The sequence below is a fragment of the Mesocricetus auratus genome, unplaced genomic scaffold, assembly GCF_017639785.1.
Source record: "Mesocricetus auratus isolate SY011 unplaced genomic scaffold, BCM_Maur_2.0 Super-Scaffold_100013, whole genome shotgun sequence".
NCBI lineage: Eukaryota > Metazoa > Chordata > Mammalia > Rodentia > Cricetidae > Mesocricetus > Mesocricetus auratus.
The window spans coordinates 17,494,152-17,511,521 of NW_024429196.1; the positions used below are offsets into that span (position 1 = coordinate 17,494,152).

The following is a 17,370-nucleotide window of genomic DNA, read 5'->3' on the forward strand; positions in this document are numbered from 1 at the left end:
TCATCCTTTCCTATCTTAATCTTATTCTTTATACATGGTGAAGCAATCATCTCATCTGTCGTGTAACTAACCTTAGAAGAGTGTAGTGAAAGTTGTAAATAATCCAGGTTTTTGCTGAGACAGCTGAGCAATGAAAAACCAAATTCATGTAAATTGTGCACATCTAATTTCCCAATAGACATATTTAAAGTATTAAAGTGGAGATGCTATATTTATACAATTCCATAGCTCTTAATTTATATTTTGGCATTTCACTTCTGTGTAAAAGTGTCATGATTATCTGAAAAACATGGGTTTGGGATTATCTGTCATATGCTTTTCAAAATGCAAACAGAACAATTGAATAGGGTAACCAGATTTACCCATTCTCATGAGATTGTGAAGGGAGTGAGCTTGCCTTTCTAAGATTTAGCAAAAGGAAATAACCTTTAGTATATTTTTATATTCCAGATGTGAAGCAATCTGATAGTTAAGTTTTAGAGACAACATCAGAGACCTATAGAAAAGCTTGCCCTATCTGGCTATCACCACCTCCCTGATGTACTCACTGATATATTTTAACCTTGCCATGATTTATGACTGTCTTTGTTTTTGCAAAACCATGAAACCACTTCCTATAACACAGAATTTAGGATAACCTAAATCTATGTTCCCAGCCCATGGTTACTCAAATTTGGCTCTCAAATAAACTGTATTTTAGTACCTTAAAATACATAATCATCATAAAATAAATGGAACAAAAGTTGATTAGGTAGAATATTTTATTGAAGTACTCAGAAATACATTGAAGATAAGAATCTGTCTGTGATTCCATGAAAAGACAAAAATAACCTGCAAGGAGCTCTGCTTCAGTATGTTGCAATCACAGTGAATTTGAATATTTTCCTTCTTAAATCATATAGGATAAATTTAGTGAATGAAATTTTCTATAAACACATATTGGATGAAATATGGTTTTGATGCTATGGTTTGAGATGAAGAGACACCACTTCCAGGCTTCCAGGTGTTGCACCATAAAATGGATTTGAGAAAGAATAGATGGAACTCTAAGGAGGAAACATATGTTTAGAAGGTTAGCATTCTTTAGAATAAGATAGGAAGCTTCCCACAGGATGATGAAGCACAAAGTATATTTCTATGTGAATGTTACAGTGTTAATAACCAGAGTACCCTGAGCCATGTTCCAATTCATACTACCAGAATCTCTGACATGGGGTCACAATATGTATGTTTGCAGAACCCTGTGGGCATGAGTCTGGGTGCATCCCCTCACCTATGGGAGCACAGAGAAATTCAGAACGCCATATATATATATATATATATATATGTATATATATATGTTTTTTGAGACAGGGTGTATCTTTGTAGACCAGGCTGGCCTTGAAATCACATAGATCTGCCTGCCTCTGCCTCTTGGGTGCTGGGATTAAGGCATGCACCACTACCGCCTGGCTAAGAAGGTGGTATTTTGACCGTTTCTCTTGCAATGTTTCACTCAGCTTGATACATTGACTACAGTTAAGATGAAGAAAAGAAAACAACAACAAGAGCACTGAGTTATGAGAATTAAGATTGTTGCGTATATTAGAAAATCTGAAATATTAGATGTTCTCTGGGAAAACCTGTTTCTTTCATAAATCTTTTTCAAGAAGACAACAAAGAGACTATATAACATAGAAATTAAAACAGCCTTAAAATACACAGCTATGAATTTGTATTTGTGTTCTTTACAGGCATTCTGATTAAAAATACAGTACCCACAAAAGCTAAACCCAGCTACACAAATCTTTCTTACAGACAATTGGAGCAGGTTGAACACTGAATATATTTAGGCAATATCAAGAATATACTACTACATCATTAGGCATGATACCACAGGTATATTTTAAATGTGTCTTTACCTCTGAAAGATACAACAGAAGTGTCATAGTTAAATTACATAATAGCTGTGATTGGCTTAGGAAATAATGAGTAGGTTGGGGAACACATGTGGTAAGAAAAGTGACAAAAACGGCTAAAGGTTGTGTACTTTATGGTGGTTGATGAGTGATTGGCAGTTTTTTGTTTTGGTTTATTATGCTCTCTCAACAATAGCACTATATGACATTTCTGTAAGAGTTTTTGAATGATATTTTACATAAATGTATTTTTCTTTTATGTCAAAGAACTTAGAATATAGTTAATTAATTTTTGTAAAAAATAGAAACAGATGTGAATTTCTTTCCTACTCATATTTTTTTCATTTCTACCTAAGCAAAACTAAAAATGTACCTGAAATATTTGCTGAAGAAAACATGGAAATGTAAAACGCCATCATTTTTAGTCATCAACCACATTATACATGGTCTTGAAATGTTAGAAAACATCTGGCCTGACCCTTTGGTGCTCATTTTCAATGTCAAGACCAAAAATTAAGAAATGGTTGATAGATCATTTTTTACAAATTAAACAGGGGGGCTGGAGAGTGGGCTCAGGTCTTCAGAGCATGTACCGCTTTAAGAGAGAACCCAGCTTTGGCTTCAGCATCATGTCTGGCCCTCAAAACCACCTGTAACCAAGTCCTGGATATACTTCCTCCTGCCTGCACCTGCTTTCAGGTGTATGTATTCACTACATAAATCTACAGACATATAACACACATAAAAATACATCTTTAAAAATATAATAAGGAAAACAATCCAAGATTTCTATATACTTATATATTGGGGCTACAAATAAGCCACTAAAACACCCAATGAGTAGTTACTGGGAATAGCTGACACATACTCCTCTATGGATTAAACTGATATTTTCCAGGTTTGTCAGCTCTGTTGGAGAGTATACAGTGACCACAAAGCCATTTAGCAGCAAACTGATTTTACAAGCAGAATCAAACTGTCGTAAATGGAAAATATCACTCACTTTTAGAGCCTTAAATACCCTTTTACTTCCAATTGAATAGTCCACTAGAATGTTTCTCTTAGTCATGATGTAGGAATGGTTCCAAACATAACTATTTGGTGGTACATAGTGTGTGTGTGTGTGTGTGTGTGTGTGTGTGTGTGTGTGTGTGTGATGTGAGCTTCTGAATCAATGTGATTTATCTTGCCACTTACCTCTGTTTTCTCTGGGTTGATAAAATTTCCATAAACTGGATTGACAAAGGCACAGTTGCCTCCCCCCTCAGATTTCCTTAAAAGAAAACAAAACAAGATAACAACAACAACAACGGCAGCAAAACAGGATACAAAGACCCAAGTGTTAGTGAAAGAGCACTGGTTGTTTTATGTCCTTATTCGGTTTTAGACAAAGACTTGCTGTGTTTCCCAGTCCAGCCTCAAACTCTCATTCCTTTTGCCTTAATTTTTAGATGCAGGATCTTTAGATAGGTGTGGATCACCTTACTTGGCAATTAATAAGTATTAAGTGCTTCATGGTCCATGTTCAGGTCACTGTTAGGAATTTTTGAGAGACAGGGTGTCTTGCCAGCATACTTACTTTCATCAATATATTATCATATAATATATTTTTTCTCTACAGGATACCAAGGCAACCACATTCTTGAAAACAAATATAATTTGAACCATTGAGTGTTTAGATCCAAATAGACTCTGGCAAATAAAAGGAGCCTAAGTTGGTTTCAATGTTCTTTTCTTAAATATTGCTCAAGTCACTCTAACAATGCAACATCAGAAAGAACAATGCAATGTGACACTGTATTATGGGAAGCCTGCCTTGGACACACTAGAAGTGCCAAACCACATCCTGACAGTCTTTTGACAGTGTATTTTGCAGAAATCTGTAGTCTGTGAGTCCAAATATCAAGTAGTTTGGCCAACAACCTTACATTTGAGTGTTTTGCTCTAATTGTTTTTTAAATGTGTCTGGTGTGTGTGTGTGTGTGTGTGTGTGTGTGTATTCACATTTGTGTGGGTTCATGTATATGTGATACCCATGTACTTGTTTAAACATTGTATGGCAGCCTGAAATTGATTAGGAAGTTCCTTTTGATGACTTTCCACTCTCTTCATTGAGATGGGGCATTTCTATTGCCCCTGGAGCTCACCATTTTGTCTAGTTTAGCAAAACATCTTGTTCCTGTGACTCTGTCTCCCTACCTTCCAGGCTAGAATTACAAGAAGGTTGCCATGCTCACGCAGCATCTACATCAATTCTGGGGATCTGAACTCTAGTTCTCTAGTTGGCATGGCAAGTCCTTTACTCACGGAACCATCTGTTCAGTCTCTTGAAGAGTTTTTCATGTGAGTATTTCTTTTCATGTCATGGACTAGATCTGTACATTTTCTTTCTCTTTATACGTTCTATTTTGTTGGAAGATAAGCAACTTTGGAAAAGCAGATAAAAAATGTCACTTACCACAGGAAGAAAAATCATGCAACCAATGACTGCTCAGTTATACACACACACACAATTGGGGACAATTCTGGGATGATTACCATTGTCTTAACAGCAACCAAGAGGAAAAAGAATAGGCTTTAACACTTTCTGCCTAATCAAGGTACAAAGTCAGTTAGGAATTGTCAGTATACACCCCTATATACTAAAGGAAATGAGGAAGCTGTTACTAGTATTCTGTTCAGAGTTTCCAGAGATTAGATCTTCTATTACCATCTACTAAAGCCACATAGTCCTTTCGTTAGCAGCACCAACAGCATTGGAGAACATAATCTGGGTGATAATGTTTGGCTGGTAATGTATTTTCCCATGGTGTCAATATCATGTAAGTATGCTACTGTTACTGCTTTTTTTTCTTTTTCTTTTTCTTTTTTTTTTTTTTGGTTTTTATGAGACAGGGTTTCTCTGTATTGTTTTGGAGGCTATCAGTCTAGCCCGGCCTCGAACTCACAGAGATCTGCCTGCCTTTGCCTCCCGAGTGCTGGTATTAAAGGCATGCGCCACCACCGCCCAGCCCTGTTACTGCTTTTTAAATCACTGGATTATATATGCCACAGATCAAAGAGATTACTGTTATTAAGGCTACATTTTGGTAACTGAAACATGTACCTACTATAGCTTTTGTAGGTCATAATTTGAAAAGAAAAACAGTTGCATATCTACCCTTAAATAATTCAACAATTTATCTGTTAATTCCTTAACCTACTAATGGGATACTTACTAATTTCTCAATTTAACCTGGATAAATTCAATTTGAATCTTTGTGTTTGTTTCTTCCCATACTGGTCTATGTTACATTGTCAGCGCAGAAAATTCAGGGCATATATCTAAGTAGGAACACTCTCTAACTGGTGACTGGCAAGAGAATAAAGGTGGTTTTGAAATGTGTCAAAATGCCAAAGCAAGAGCTGGTCCAGGACAGAATGAACATGATTTAGCAAGTATCAAAATAGAGTAAAGTGAGGAACTAGGAAATGTGAGGCAGTCACAGACAGCAAATATTGAAAACAAAAATCCAGTCCAAGCTCAAATGGGGAATGAAACTCAGGAGTAGGAAGAAACTTAACTCTAGTGCTAGGCAGGACAGATAGGCCAGGGACTGGGCAAGTGACTAGAAACTGATGAGACAGGCAGAGGGACACAAATGATGTTGATATAAGGCAATGGCTTTTGGCTTTGAACTGATAGAGCCCCAGACACTCAAAGATTGACAGGCAGAATTGAGGGAAGTTGATAAAATCCCCAACCATCTATGTATAAGGAAGCAATTTTCTTCGGAAAAGATCCTGAAGTCTTAAATTATTTAAAGTTTTATTTTTTCTGCTAAAGTTAAATATTTGGGTGGGGTCTGGATTTCAGGGATTGGATGACTACCTGGAAAGATGATAACAAGTGCTATGATGGTATGGAGTTGTAATACAGGACATTGGTATGGGTAGTATAGGAAAGTGATTATAAATCCTCATATTTTGAAGTCTTTGTTTCCTAACAGCCTCAAGGAATTTGTTTTTTAACCAAAAGTATGACTCCTATTCTTGAGAATGCTTGCTTCTTTTGCCTAAATATTTGATATCTTTCCTGTCAATACAGTAAACATCACATATGCTCTACAGATAACCCCATTAAGTTAGTTACTCCAAACATTATATAAAACTCTTTAATGTTGATAGCCCTAAAATCATCTAAACACTGAGTTATATGCAATATTAATCTACAAATATTGTAAAGGGGCAATGAAGAAAATGGAAAGAATAAAATCAAAACACATCTATGTTATAGCAACAAACATGGCTGTGGTAAATGTTTATATTGTTTTAGACAGCATTATTAGGATATAATTCATGTGCTGTATAATTCACACATTTAAAATTTTTGTGTCTGTCTGCATGTGTGATAGATATGGATGCACATGTTCAAGTGTAATGGGAGGTGCACATGTATGTCTCAGAGTCACTGTTATTCACTGTTGGGTACACTGGAATAGCTGGCCCACAGCTTTATAGATTGTGTTGTTTCCTTGTCCAATTTCACTGAATGAGTACTGGAATTACAGACATGGGCTATTACATGGGCTTTACATGGGTGCCAGGGATCTAAATATAAATCTTTATACTTGATCAGTAAGCATTTACCCACTGAGCCATTTTTTAGTCCCCAATCCATACAGTCATATATGTACATGATTCAATGTTTTATGATAATAATAATTTTGTTAAATTTTAGTTAATAATAGGATTATAGCAAATATAGCTAACATAAATTTGTCAATGTAACCAATTTGAATTGTACAATTCACTCTTATCAATTACATTCCTAATGTTATGCAACTGTCAGTATTTTCCATTATCCAAAATGTTTTCATCAGTTCAAATTGAAACTTCATAACCATTAGACAGTAATATGCAACTAATTGCTAGTGTGATGGGGAAATTATCTTGCTATTATAAAACATTTGAGTACCAAATCAATAAATTCTTGACCAGGCTGAAAGGAACAGAAAGGAGACAGTGACACAACTGTCATTCTAAATATTGAAGACTGGCTCTTGGCAGGCAACTGGGCAGGGGTGAGAGGAAAAAGGCCAAGTTAAAACACCTCATGACCTGTAAGTTTATCAATTAATATTTTATATACTGTTTTATTTTTATAATTTGTTCAATTACTTTTATTATTAGCAAGAGTATCATTTATAAAATTTATTTACATTATTGCCATTTTTATCAGGCATGGTTTAATGTCTTTGTTACCCTCAGTTTTCTCTTTTACACTTGTCTGTCATTTCATATGCTAGTGAAAATGGACTGTCTTCTAAGTCAAAGGCAGTAAACAATCAGCCCCACTACTATTCCACTTATACAAAGATGTCATATTATTATCTTTAATATATATTGTAAAACCATCAAAGATATATTTATATGAAATAAATACTTAGGGGCTAGGAAGACAGCTTAGCTGCAAAAAAAAAAGCTTGTCACATATGTAAGAGGATCTGAATTCAGTTCCTACAAGGCTTGTGATAAGGTTTTATGGTACTTATAATCTAGAGCAGGGCAGGCAGAGACAGGTGGATTCCTGTGCTGGCAGAACAGCCATTATAGGCAACTATGTGAGTCCCATGCGGTGAGAGAACCTGGCTCCAAAGGAAAGAAAAAAGTGGATGATCTTCTTTGGCCTCTCAGTGCAAACATGCATTCACTGAAATGCACATCTAGACATATACATGTGTGTATCCACAAAGATACATGTAATAGTGCATTTACATATGCATGCACACACATACATATGTGCATCCACACAGATACATGTAACAGTGAATTTCCTGAAAATAGGCTTAGAAGATGTTTATGGAAAGCCTACCTCAAAACTTCAGCACAAAATTCAAAACGAAAATGCATTTCAGAGGCCATGGATGATATTTCCCATTAATCTCCAAGTAGATTATATTAAAAGACTTTCCTTTTCCTCCTCAGTGCATGCAGAACCATACTTTCTTTTCATACTCTTCAATTTTTAATTTACTTTAAGGTTAACATGTAAGTAATGAATTCCATGATGGCATCTTTGCAAATATGTTATTATACTCTCATCTCATTTTCTCTCCTCATCTAGTTGGTTACCTACTCTCATTTTCTTTATTCTTTTTTTAACAGTTAAAAAGGTAGTGTGTCCTCTTCTAAAAATTATCTGCTTATGCATTCTTCAGGGTTTTGGAATTCCAAGAATACTTACATATAATATTTATTCTGTGCCTTTAAAAATATATCATTTCAATTAGAAAAAGCTTGATTTGAATGTCAACCCCAGCTCCCTCTACCTCCCCTCCTCCCCTGGGCACCCCTAGCACTCCTGCCAAGCCCAATCCCCACTCCATTCCCCATGGAGGGCGAGGCTGTCCATGGGGGATCTCCAGAGTCTGCCATTTCTTTCAGGGCAGGGTCTAGGCACTCTCCCTAAGTGTCTAGCCTGAGAGAACATACCTCATTGTGGGATGGGCATGCAAAGTCCATTTGTGTGCCAGGGATAAATTCTGATCTACTACCCAAAGTCCCCTAGGTTGCTACGGCCTCCTTATTGACACCCACATTCAAGGGGTCTGGATCAGTCCCAATCTGGCCTCTCAGTCATCAGTCTGGGGTCCAAGATCTCCCCCTTGTTCAGGTCAGCTGTTTCTCTGGGTTTTACCAGTTCAGTCTTGACCTGATGGGGGAAGTCCTGTGGGATTTTAATGGGGGATTGCATTGAATCTGTAGATTGCTATTGGTAAGATTGCCCTTTTTCCTATGTTGATCCTACCTATCCAAGAGAATGGGAGGTCTTTCTTTTTTCTGTTGTGTTCTTTAATATCTTTCTTTAAAGACTAAAAGTTCTTTCACTTGTTTGGTTAGTGTTACCCCAGTTTCTCAGCTGTTTTATCATCTGTATATATTAGGACTACTGATGTTCTTGAGTTGATCTTGTATTCTGCCCCATTGCTGAAAGTATTTAGCAGCTGTAGGAGTTCCCTGGTAGAGTTTTTCAGGTCACTTATGTAAGCTCTCATTTTGTCTGCAAATACTGAAAGTTTGTCCTCTTCCTTTCCAATTTGCATCCCCTTGATTTCCTTCTGTTGTCTTATTGCTCTGGCTAGAACTTTAAGTACAATATTCAAGAGGTATGGAGAGAGTGGAAAGCCTTGTCTTGTTCCAGATTTTAGAGGAATTGCCTTGAGTTTCTCTCCATTTAGTCTGATGTTGGCTATTGGTTTGCTGTATTATTTTGCTGTAGCTTTTTTATGTTTAAATTTGTTCCTGTTATCCTGGATTTCTCCAAGACCTTTATCAAGTGAGATGACCACAGTGATTTTTGTTTCTCAACTTGTTTATGTAGTGGATTACACTGATGGATTTTTGTGTGTTGGACCATCCCTGCATTCCTAGGATGAAACCTACTTCATCATGGTAGATGATTTTTCTGATGTGTTGTTGGATCCGATTTGCTAGTATTTTATCGAGTATTTTTGCATCGATGTTCATGAGGAAATGTGTCTAAAGTTCTTTTTCTTATTTGTGCCTTTGTGTGGTTTGGGCATCAAAGTTATTGAAGCCTCATAAAAAGAGTTTGGCAAAGACCCTTCTGTGTCTATTGAGTGGAATATTTTGAGGAGAATTGTTATAAGTTCATCTTTGAATTTTTGGTAAAAATCTGCACTGAGGCTATCTGGACCTGGGTTTTTTTTTTGGTTGGGAAACTTTTGATGACTGTTTCTACTTCCTTAGAAGTTATAGGTCTATTTAAATTGCTCATATGTTCTTGATTTAATTTTGGCAAGGGATATCTATCCAGAAAATTGTCCATTTTTTTTAATTTTCAAATTTTGTGGAGTACAGGTTTCAAAGTATGACCTGATGATTTTCTGGATTTCCTCAGTGTCCGTTGTTATGTCTCCCTTTTCATTTCTGATTTTGCTAATTTGCATGTTCACACTCTGCAGTTTTGTAAATTTGGATAAAGTTTTGTCTATCTTGTTGATTTTCTCAAAGAACCAACTCTCCATTAAATTTATTCATTGTATTGTTTTCCTAGATTCTACTTTATTGATTTCAGCCCTCAATTTGATTATTTCCTGGTGTCTACACCTCCAGGGTGAGTTTGCTTCTTTTTGTTCTAGAGCTTTCAGCTGTGCTGTTAATTCTCTAGTGTGGCTATTCTCCAGTTTCTTCATGTGGGCACTTGGTGCTATGAACTTTCCTCATAGCACTGCTTTCAAAGTGTCCCACAGGTTTGGGTGTGTTGTGTCTTCATTCTCATTGAATTCTAGCAAGTCTTACTTTGGTTTTTATTTCTTCTTTGACCCAGGAGTGGTACAATTGAGAATCATTCAATTTCCAGATGTTCCATGACAAAACCAGATTTAAAGAATACGTATCCACTAACCCAACCCTACAGAAAGTTCTGGACGGCAAACTCCAACCCAAGGAAGTTTACTATAACCAGAAAAACATAGGCAATAGATAATCCCACTTTATCAATAGGCAAAATAGAGAAGAGTGGAAATCACATACAAATCCAATAACAACAACCATTCCAAAAAAAAAAAGAATGAGCAATCATTGGTCATTAATATTCCTTAATATTAATGGTCTTAACTTGACCATAAAAAGACACAGGCTAACAAAATGGATTCAAAGACAGAATCCATCCTTCTGCTGTATATACGAAACACACCTCACCTTCAAAGACAGATGTTATGTCTGAGTTAAGGTTTGGGAAATGATTTTCCAATTAAATGGGCCCAAGAAACAAGCAGGGGTAGCAATCCTAATATGTAACAAACTAGACTTTAAACTGAAATCATCAAAAGAGATGAAGGAGGTCATTTCATACTTATCACAGGAGAAATCCACTAAGATGAAGTCCCAATTCTGACCATCTATGCTCCAAATACAAAGGCATCCACTTTCGTAAAAGAAACATTACTAAAACTGAAACTGAAGAATGGATTGAGAAAATGTATACATTTACATTGGAATACTTTATTACTCAGCAGATAAAAACTATGAAATCTTGAAATTTGCAGGCAAATGGATGGCACTGGCTGAAACCATAGTGAATGAGATAACCCAGTCACTGAAAGACAAGCATGGTGTGTACTCACTTGTATATGAGCAATGTCCAAATCCCCATATTGTTTATAAATCTTTGTTTTCATTTGAATGGGGTTGTTTATAATTGGTTAATGATCACAACCAATCTCTTTTTAAAGGAAAATAGGGATTATGGTATGGAAATGAGTACTTTGTATTGGTATGGTTTTTCATTTATTGATACAAATTCAAGGTCAGTTTTGTGATATGTATATTTCTCCTCTTGATTAAGTACTGTGCTTATACTGATCTTTTAAAAAATAATGCATAATTAAATACAGACTATAGATAGTTACTTATAATAATCAGATCTTATAGTTAGGTAAGTTAAGTTTTCTAGATATACAGAGATATATCTGAGATAGATAGATAGTCTTCAAACCTTTCAAAGACCTTCAGAAAATGACATTTAAAATGGTTTAGGGTTTTTCTTGACAATGAGAAATGTCTGCTCCTGGCAGCATCAAAGAGGAAGATGGGCATCGAAGACACTCGTTATGGAGTGTCTTTCAACATGGCAAGATTAGCCATTTGGGCAAGAAATGGCTCTTGCCTAGACTGCTTGACTGTTGTTGTATAAACTGGACATGCGGGACCCAATGGAAAGTGACTGCTAAACTCAAACAGTCCTTCAGGGTTCTTGATTCATGGAAGAGTCTACGAGACTTTCTGCAGGACACAGAAAAATGACTGACAGACTGTCAATGCAGATGGACAGTTTGAAATTTCCTGCTTTGCTGAGAAATCTTCTGGACATATTTTGGCCTATGTGCTGAAATTGGATGCCCCAACATTGCAGAGGAACTTTGGGTTACTGTCCAGCAAGTAAGATGTCTCTGTCAATCCTAGTGTTTATATATTATCCTTCTGTTGTCTTTGCTAGAGTTGAAGGCAGATAGTTATAGCTTTCCTCAGTTATGATAAAAGATAAGCTACATAGAACTTTGGACTCACAAGGATGGGATGGATGATATTTTCTTTAAATCTTGCTAAAATATTGTAACTGTGTTCTTACTTGATAACTGTTCTGTTATATATAATTTGACTATGTTAAAGTTAAGACCTTTCTTTTTGTTTAAACAGAAAAGAGGAGATGTTGGGAAAGTCCTGTGTATATGTCAATAAAGCACTGTTGGCCAATAGGGAAGCAAGATAGGTGGGGCTAGGAGTCCAGGAGGACTCTGGGTAGGAGAAACACAGGGAGTCAAGATGTAACCGCCATAGGGGTAAGAAGCCCGGAAACTTTTCTTTGGTAAGAGAAATACTTAGATTAACAGTTATGGGGTAAATACTTAAGTCAGAGCTAGCCAGTAAGAAACAAGCAAGGCCAACAGCTTCATAATTAATATAGTGTCTTGTGTGTTATTTGGGGACTACAACACAGCAGAGCCCAGGCGACTGGCGGGGAAAAAAACCAAAGCGGCAGAAAAGTAAAAGGCATCACTCTACACTTAATATAGCCTCTGGTGTGTTCATTTGGGACTGATGTGGCTCTGGAACCAGGCTGGCAGGAAGGCTTTACCCAACAGAGGAGGGGTGAGCAAAGGAGTCAAGAACCTGCTGGAGAAACCTACAGAAACAGCTGACATAATGACATCACAGGGACCCCCAGTTGTAAATTTGGGGAACCAGCATTGAGCTGAACCAAGCCCTCTCAATGTGGGTGATAGTTAGGAGGTCTGTGCAGTCTATGGAACCTTTAACAGTGGAACCAATTTTTATCCCTAGTGCACAAATGGACTTTGGGAGCCCATTTCATATGGAGGGATACTATTTCACCCCAGATACATAGATGGTGGCCTAGGCCCTACCCCAAATGATGTGATAGACTTTGATGATCCCCCATGGAAGGCCTCATTATCCTTGGGGAATGGGTAGGGGGTGGGCTGGGGGCTTTCAGTAGGCATGGGAGGATGGGAGAGAAGGGAATAAGGTGGAGGGGTGGGAGGAATTGATCTGTAAAATAAGATTGTTCCTAAAAATATCATATTCTCTTACAGTGTTCATCAGTGCACAGTTCATCCCTTTATAGTTTCTTTCAAGAGGGATTTTTTTGGAGGTATGCTAAACACTCTTAGATGCAGTTGTCTCCAGTGCCTACTACACACCAGTATGTGACAATGATTGAATAATATTCTCTTTCTTTCTTTGTCACTTATATTGTCTTCTAAATTACCTTCTTTTTTTGCATCCAGAGATTGAACTCAAAGGAAATATAAAACTTTGTAATAATGATAGCTACTATTGTCATTTAGAAAATTATTTCCTTTTTTGTGTGTGTATACCTGTGTGTCTGTGAATCTCTGTGTCTGTATGTACTTGTGTGTTCAGGTGACCATGGAGGCAAAATGAATGTGCTGGAGTCCATGGATCAGAGTGACAGGCTATTACGATCTGCCTAACATGAGCAATAGAGACCAAACTCTGATCTTTTGAAAGAGCAGTAAACATTTGCTGAGCCATCTCTCCAACTCCAGCACTGTCATTTCAAACATTGTTTAATACTATCAGGAATCTTTAATTTTTTTTCCTGTTTCAGCTCACTACCCTCTCTCTATCTCCCCCTCCCTTCTCTCTCTCTCTCTCTCTCTCTCTCTCTCTCTCTCTCTCTCTCTCTCTCTCTCTCGTGTGTGTGTGTATGTCTGTGATAGCACCCCTTTTTCTCCCTTTTAAAGACAGAACAATTAAGACTGTCCATTTTCAGCCCCTTTATAGATAAAGATCACATCTATTTTACTCATCTCTCCCAGTACCTAGTACACAGCTGGGGATATAACATGGGTAAAGTAAACTTTTAAAGACATAGCAACTTTATATTGTTTTCTGAAGGCTTGATAATGGAAACAGTTCATTCACAGCCTATATTGTTCTTTCTTTCACTTCACTAAGAGCTTAGAATATAGCCCAGTGGTAGAGTGTTTCCCAGCATGTACAAGGTCTTGACTTTAAATGAGTGCTGGGGATCTGAACACAGTGCCTCATGCTTGCACAGCTATGTGCCCCAGCCTCTTTATCTGTTTTTAAAAGTTCATTGAATACATTTTGCCTGCCAAGGATAGATATTTTCAGAAATATTTTATTCAACCAGGGTTATATCACTCATTTTCACCTCCCATATTATCCTAAAAAACAGAGATATTAACTTTTTGCCCTTTTATTTTATATCAACAGGATGTGGGGGAATTGTTATTATCTTGCTTGTCAATTTATTTTTAGCAGTAAAAGACTGATGCCCTTGTTTCCCATGAACATTTTTCAGTGTCAAATATCTCTCTAGGCCATTTTCTTTTTATCTAAACCTTAGAATTACTTTACAACTGGCCTCTTGATTTGCAGCCCAAATTTTAGCTGTTCTAAATAGACTGATTTTAATGATAATTATGACACATTTAAATCTTTACAAAATATATTGTCATTTTTGTAACATATACTTAAGGCACGCAAAATGTGCAGTAAAAGAACATAGTATAAATATGTGGACAGTGGGAGAAGGTGGAGGGAACAGGAAAGAATTAAATAGCACATGGGAATGATATCATACATTTATTCCCTGTGTGATAGAAGCATCACAATGACGATGCTAGAAGTCAAATGTAAGCAGGACAGTCAATTCCACTGACACACTCTCAAATGGAAACAAACCAGACACTCGGAAGCACAGGCAACATTTATCATGTGAAGCCTGCTACTGTCATCTAGTATGAATAAATAACAAGTTCAGAACATTATTTTAAGAAGGCAGCAGGAGGTTTTGCACAGTGTTTTAACGTCTTTCAAAATACAATGCCGAGGACTATGCCAAGACATGTTTTAGTAAAAAGCTATGCCAAAAAAGCAGCTGACAAAGGATGAGGAGAGGTTCTTTAGAGGTCTGCAAGCTTGGTAACATTTTTTTCTGGAGACATTTCATCTGTTCATGCTTACAGTGTTTTTTAAAGTAAACATCAGAGCAATGTTTCAGTGCTTTTGTTAGCTACAAAGCGCAAGAATCTGATTTGAAATCCTCAGAAAGCTGTAAGGCTGGATGTAGTATTTCACTAAAATCACAGCACTCCTACTATGAGATGGGAGGCAGAGATCGTGTACAAAGAAGCTGGTATAAGCACTGGCCAATGACCAGACACCTGCCTCAAATATGTTAACAAGTGAAGACCATCTATGTAAGGTTGTCCTCTGACTTCGCCATGGTCTCTGTGCACTGGTATTCACACATATGTACACATACCTTCAAAGATGAAACAAAGTCAACATCAAAAATGCAACACTAACTCTAGTATGAGAAGCCAAAGGTAGCATAAAATTGCACAATGCCCAAGATAGTAAAAGAAGGATAGAACACATTGAAGATACCTTTTCTCAGTGATCTATATAAGCGTAAGCCATCTGAGACTGGATAAAAGAAAGTGAGAAAGTGTTAGAAGGAGAATGAAATAATCCATTATCAATTGTTTGCAAATATGGTCACTTTATTTTTTAAAAGAAATAATCAGTGTGAGAGAAAGAAGAAAGTGAAAGGAGAAGAGAAAGGGAAAGGGGAAAGAAGTAAAGGGGGGTGGTAAAGCCAAATTACATAGAAGAAAAGGAACAAAAGAGGGCCTATTTGGATATACAAAGAAACATGGTAGAAAATATCAATGAGTTAGAAGTTTTCATTTCCAAGTTCTTAAAGATAAATATTTGGTAAAAAAAGTTCCAAGTGGACTACATTTGTAAACACAACTAAAAATTCTATAAAATGTAGAGGAAAGGTTTCATCATCTAGGATCATGTAACCAAAAAATGCCAGAACACCAAGTTTTGCTGAACTCACTCAAATGAGACAGCAGCTGTCATATTTCTTTCTCATCTTTTCATGCAGGAAATAAAGATGCTCACCACAAAACCTGCGACTATTTAAGAGCAATCTAGGCATGATGGAGCACTTTAAGGGGAACATGCCCAGGAATATGGATGCAATTACAGGCATACAGCTGACCCGGATTCCTGTAACCCAACCTTGAGTAAAGTGGGGCTGCCAGTGAGAGCTAGGTCATCACTCTCATCTCAAATGCTGTGTTAGCAAATTCACAGGCACCTAACTTAAACCAGATGCAGGGAAGGAGAGCTCCTATGGACATGAATTTGAAAGCACATTGTAAAAGTATTTCCTTGCCTGTTAAAATTACTAAGAGGATAATATTTAGATGATAATTAGAGGGTAAGATGAAAAATTATGAAGAAAGATGTCATCATGAGTTATCAAAATATTAACTGCAAACCACACATCTAATAATCCTGGCATGATTAAATGATGACAGCCTTGTACTGCCCGGTCAATACTTAAAAGAATATTTAAACAAATAAAGCAGTATTTCTTAAGTATGGTCTATGAACCGCTGGGTCTGAAGACCTCTCTCAGTTCAATACTACTTCCACAGTAATGACATAATACAAGGCTAATTTATTATCTTTTATTATAACAGATTTTAATTGGTTTTATTTTCACTAACAATGACTGTAATGGAGAGGTACCCTGATGATCTCTAACCACTGCTGAGGGCTATGGTATGGAACTATGCAGTGTTTTCTTACCATATGATAATTTTAAAGAAGTTGTCTGATTTTAGTAAAGCAGTAACAATTATGAATCACATTAACTCTCAATTCTTAGATACATGCCTTGCTATGTTGTTGAAAATACACATAATAGGCACTTGGAGGGGAAATACACAAGTACAGATATATGTTACCTTTTAGGAAGGAATTATAAGATTGAGTTGCATGTTAAACTAGCAACTTATTTTCACAGAACAATGTCCGCTCTGAAAGAATGACAGACAAAAATATGAATTTTTCATGTAGCCAAGCTTGGCCTTGAATTTGCAAGCATCTTCCTGTCTCAGCCTCCCGAATGTTGTAATTACAAGTGTGGGACTATAAGCCTGGCTTTTCAGTAGATTTTCAGTAGCTGCGTCTTCTGAGGATATTTTTTTCTCATCTTTTCCTTCTATGAATTTGATAATTTAAAGCTACACGGTGCTTAAAATTCAGTTCTAAGAAAATGCTTCTGTTTTTATACACCCATTATATATTATTATAATGTATATTTTAATGTTACTTTTGATAATATGTAAGATATTGTTAAAATAAATAAAATACACTCTTAAATATTTCTTAATTTTAATTTTTATTATTATAGCTCTAGGGAGTGCTCAATAACATTTGAAAGTGTAAGAATCTGTCTTAAAGCCAAAACAAAAATTAAGAATGGACACAATATAAAAAGCAGAGAAAGTTCATATATACTAACTCTTATTTCAAGGTGACAGGTATGTATAAAGCTCAGAAGACACATCATGATGCTAATATCATG

At 36.5% G+C, this 17,370-nt stretch overlaps 1 protein-coding gene across 1 annotated transcript in view; it reads right to left on the reverse strand.

The window, feature by feature from the left end:
* Positions 1-743: 743 nt before the first annotated feature.
* Positions 744-17,370, reverse strand: part of Malrd1 (MAM and LDL receptor class A domain containing 1) — a 637,041-nt gene continuing 620,414 nt past the window's right edge. Inside the window, exons 39-40 of the mRNA XM_040755448.1 lie at positions 3,096-3,171; positions 744-1,046 (exon numbers count right to left, since the gene is read on the reverse strand). Coding sequence (XP_040611382.1) covers positions 963-1,046; positions 3,096-3,171 — 160 coding nt within the window. The 3' untranslated portion in view covers positions 744-962. The remainder of the gene's footprint in view (positions 1,047-3,095; positions 3,172-17,370) is intronic.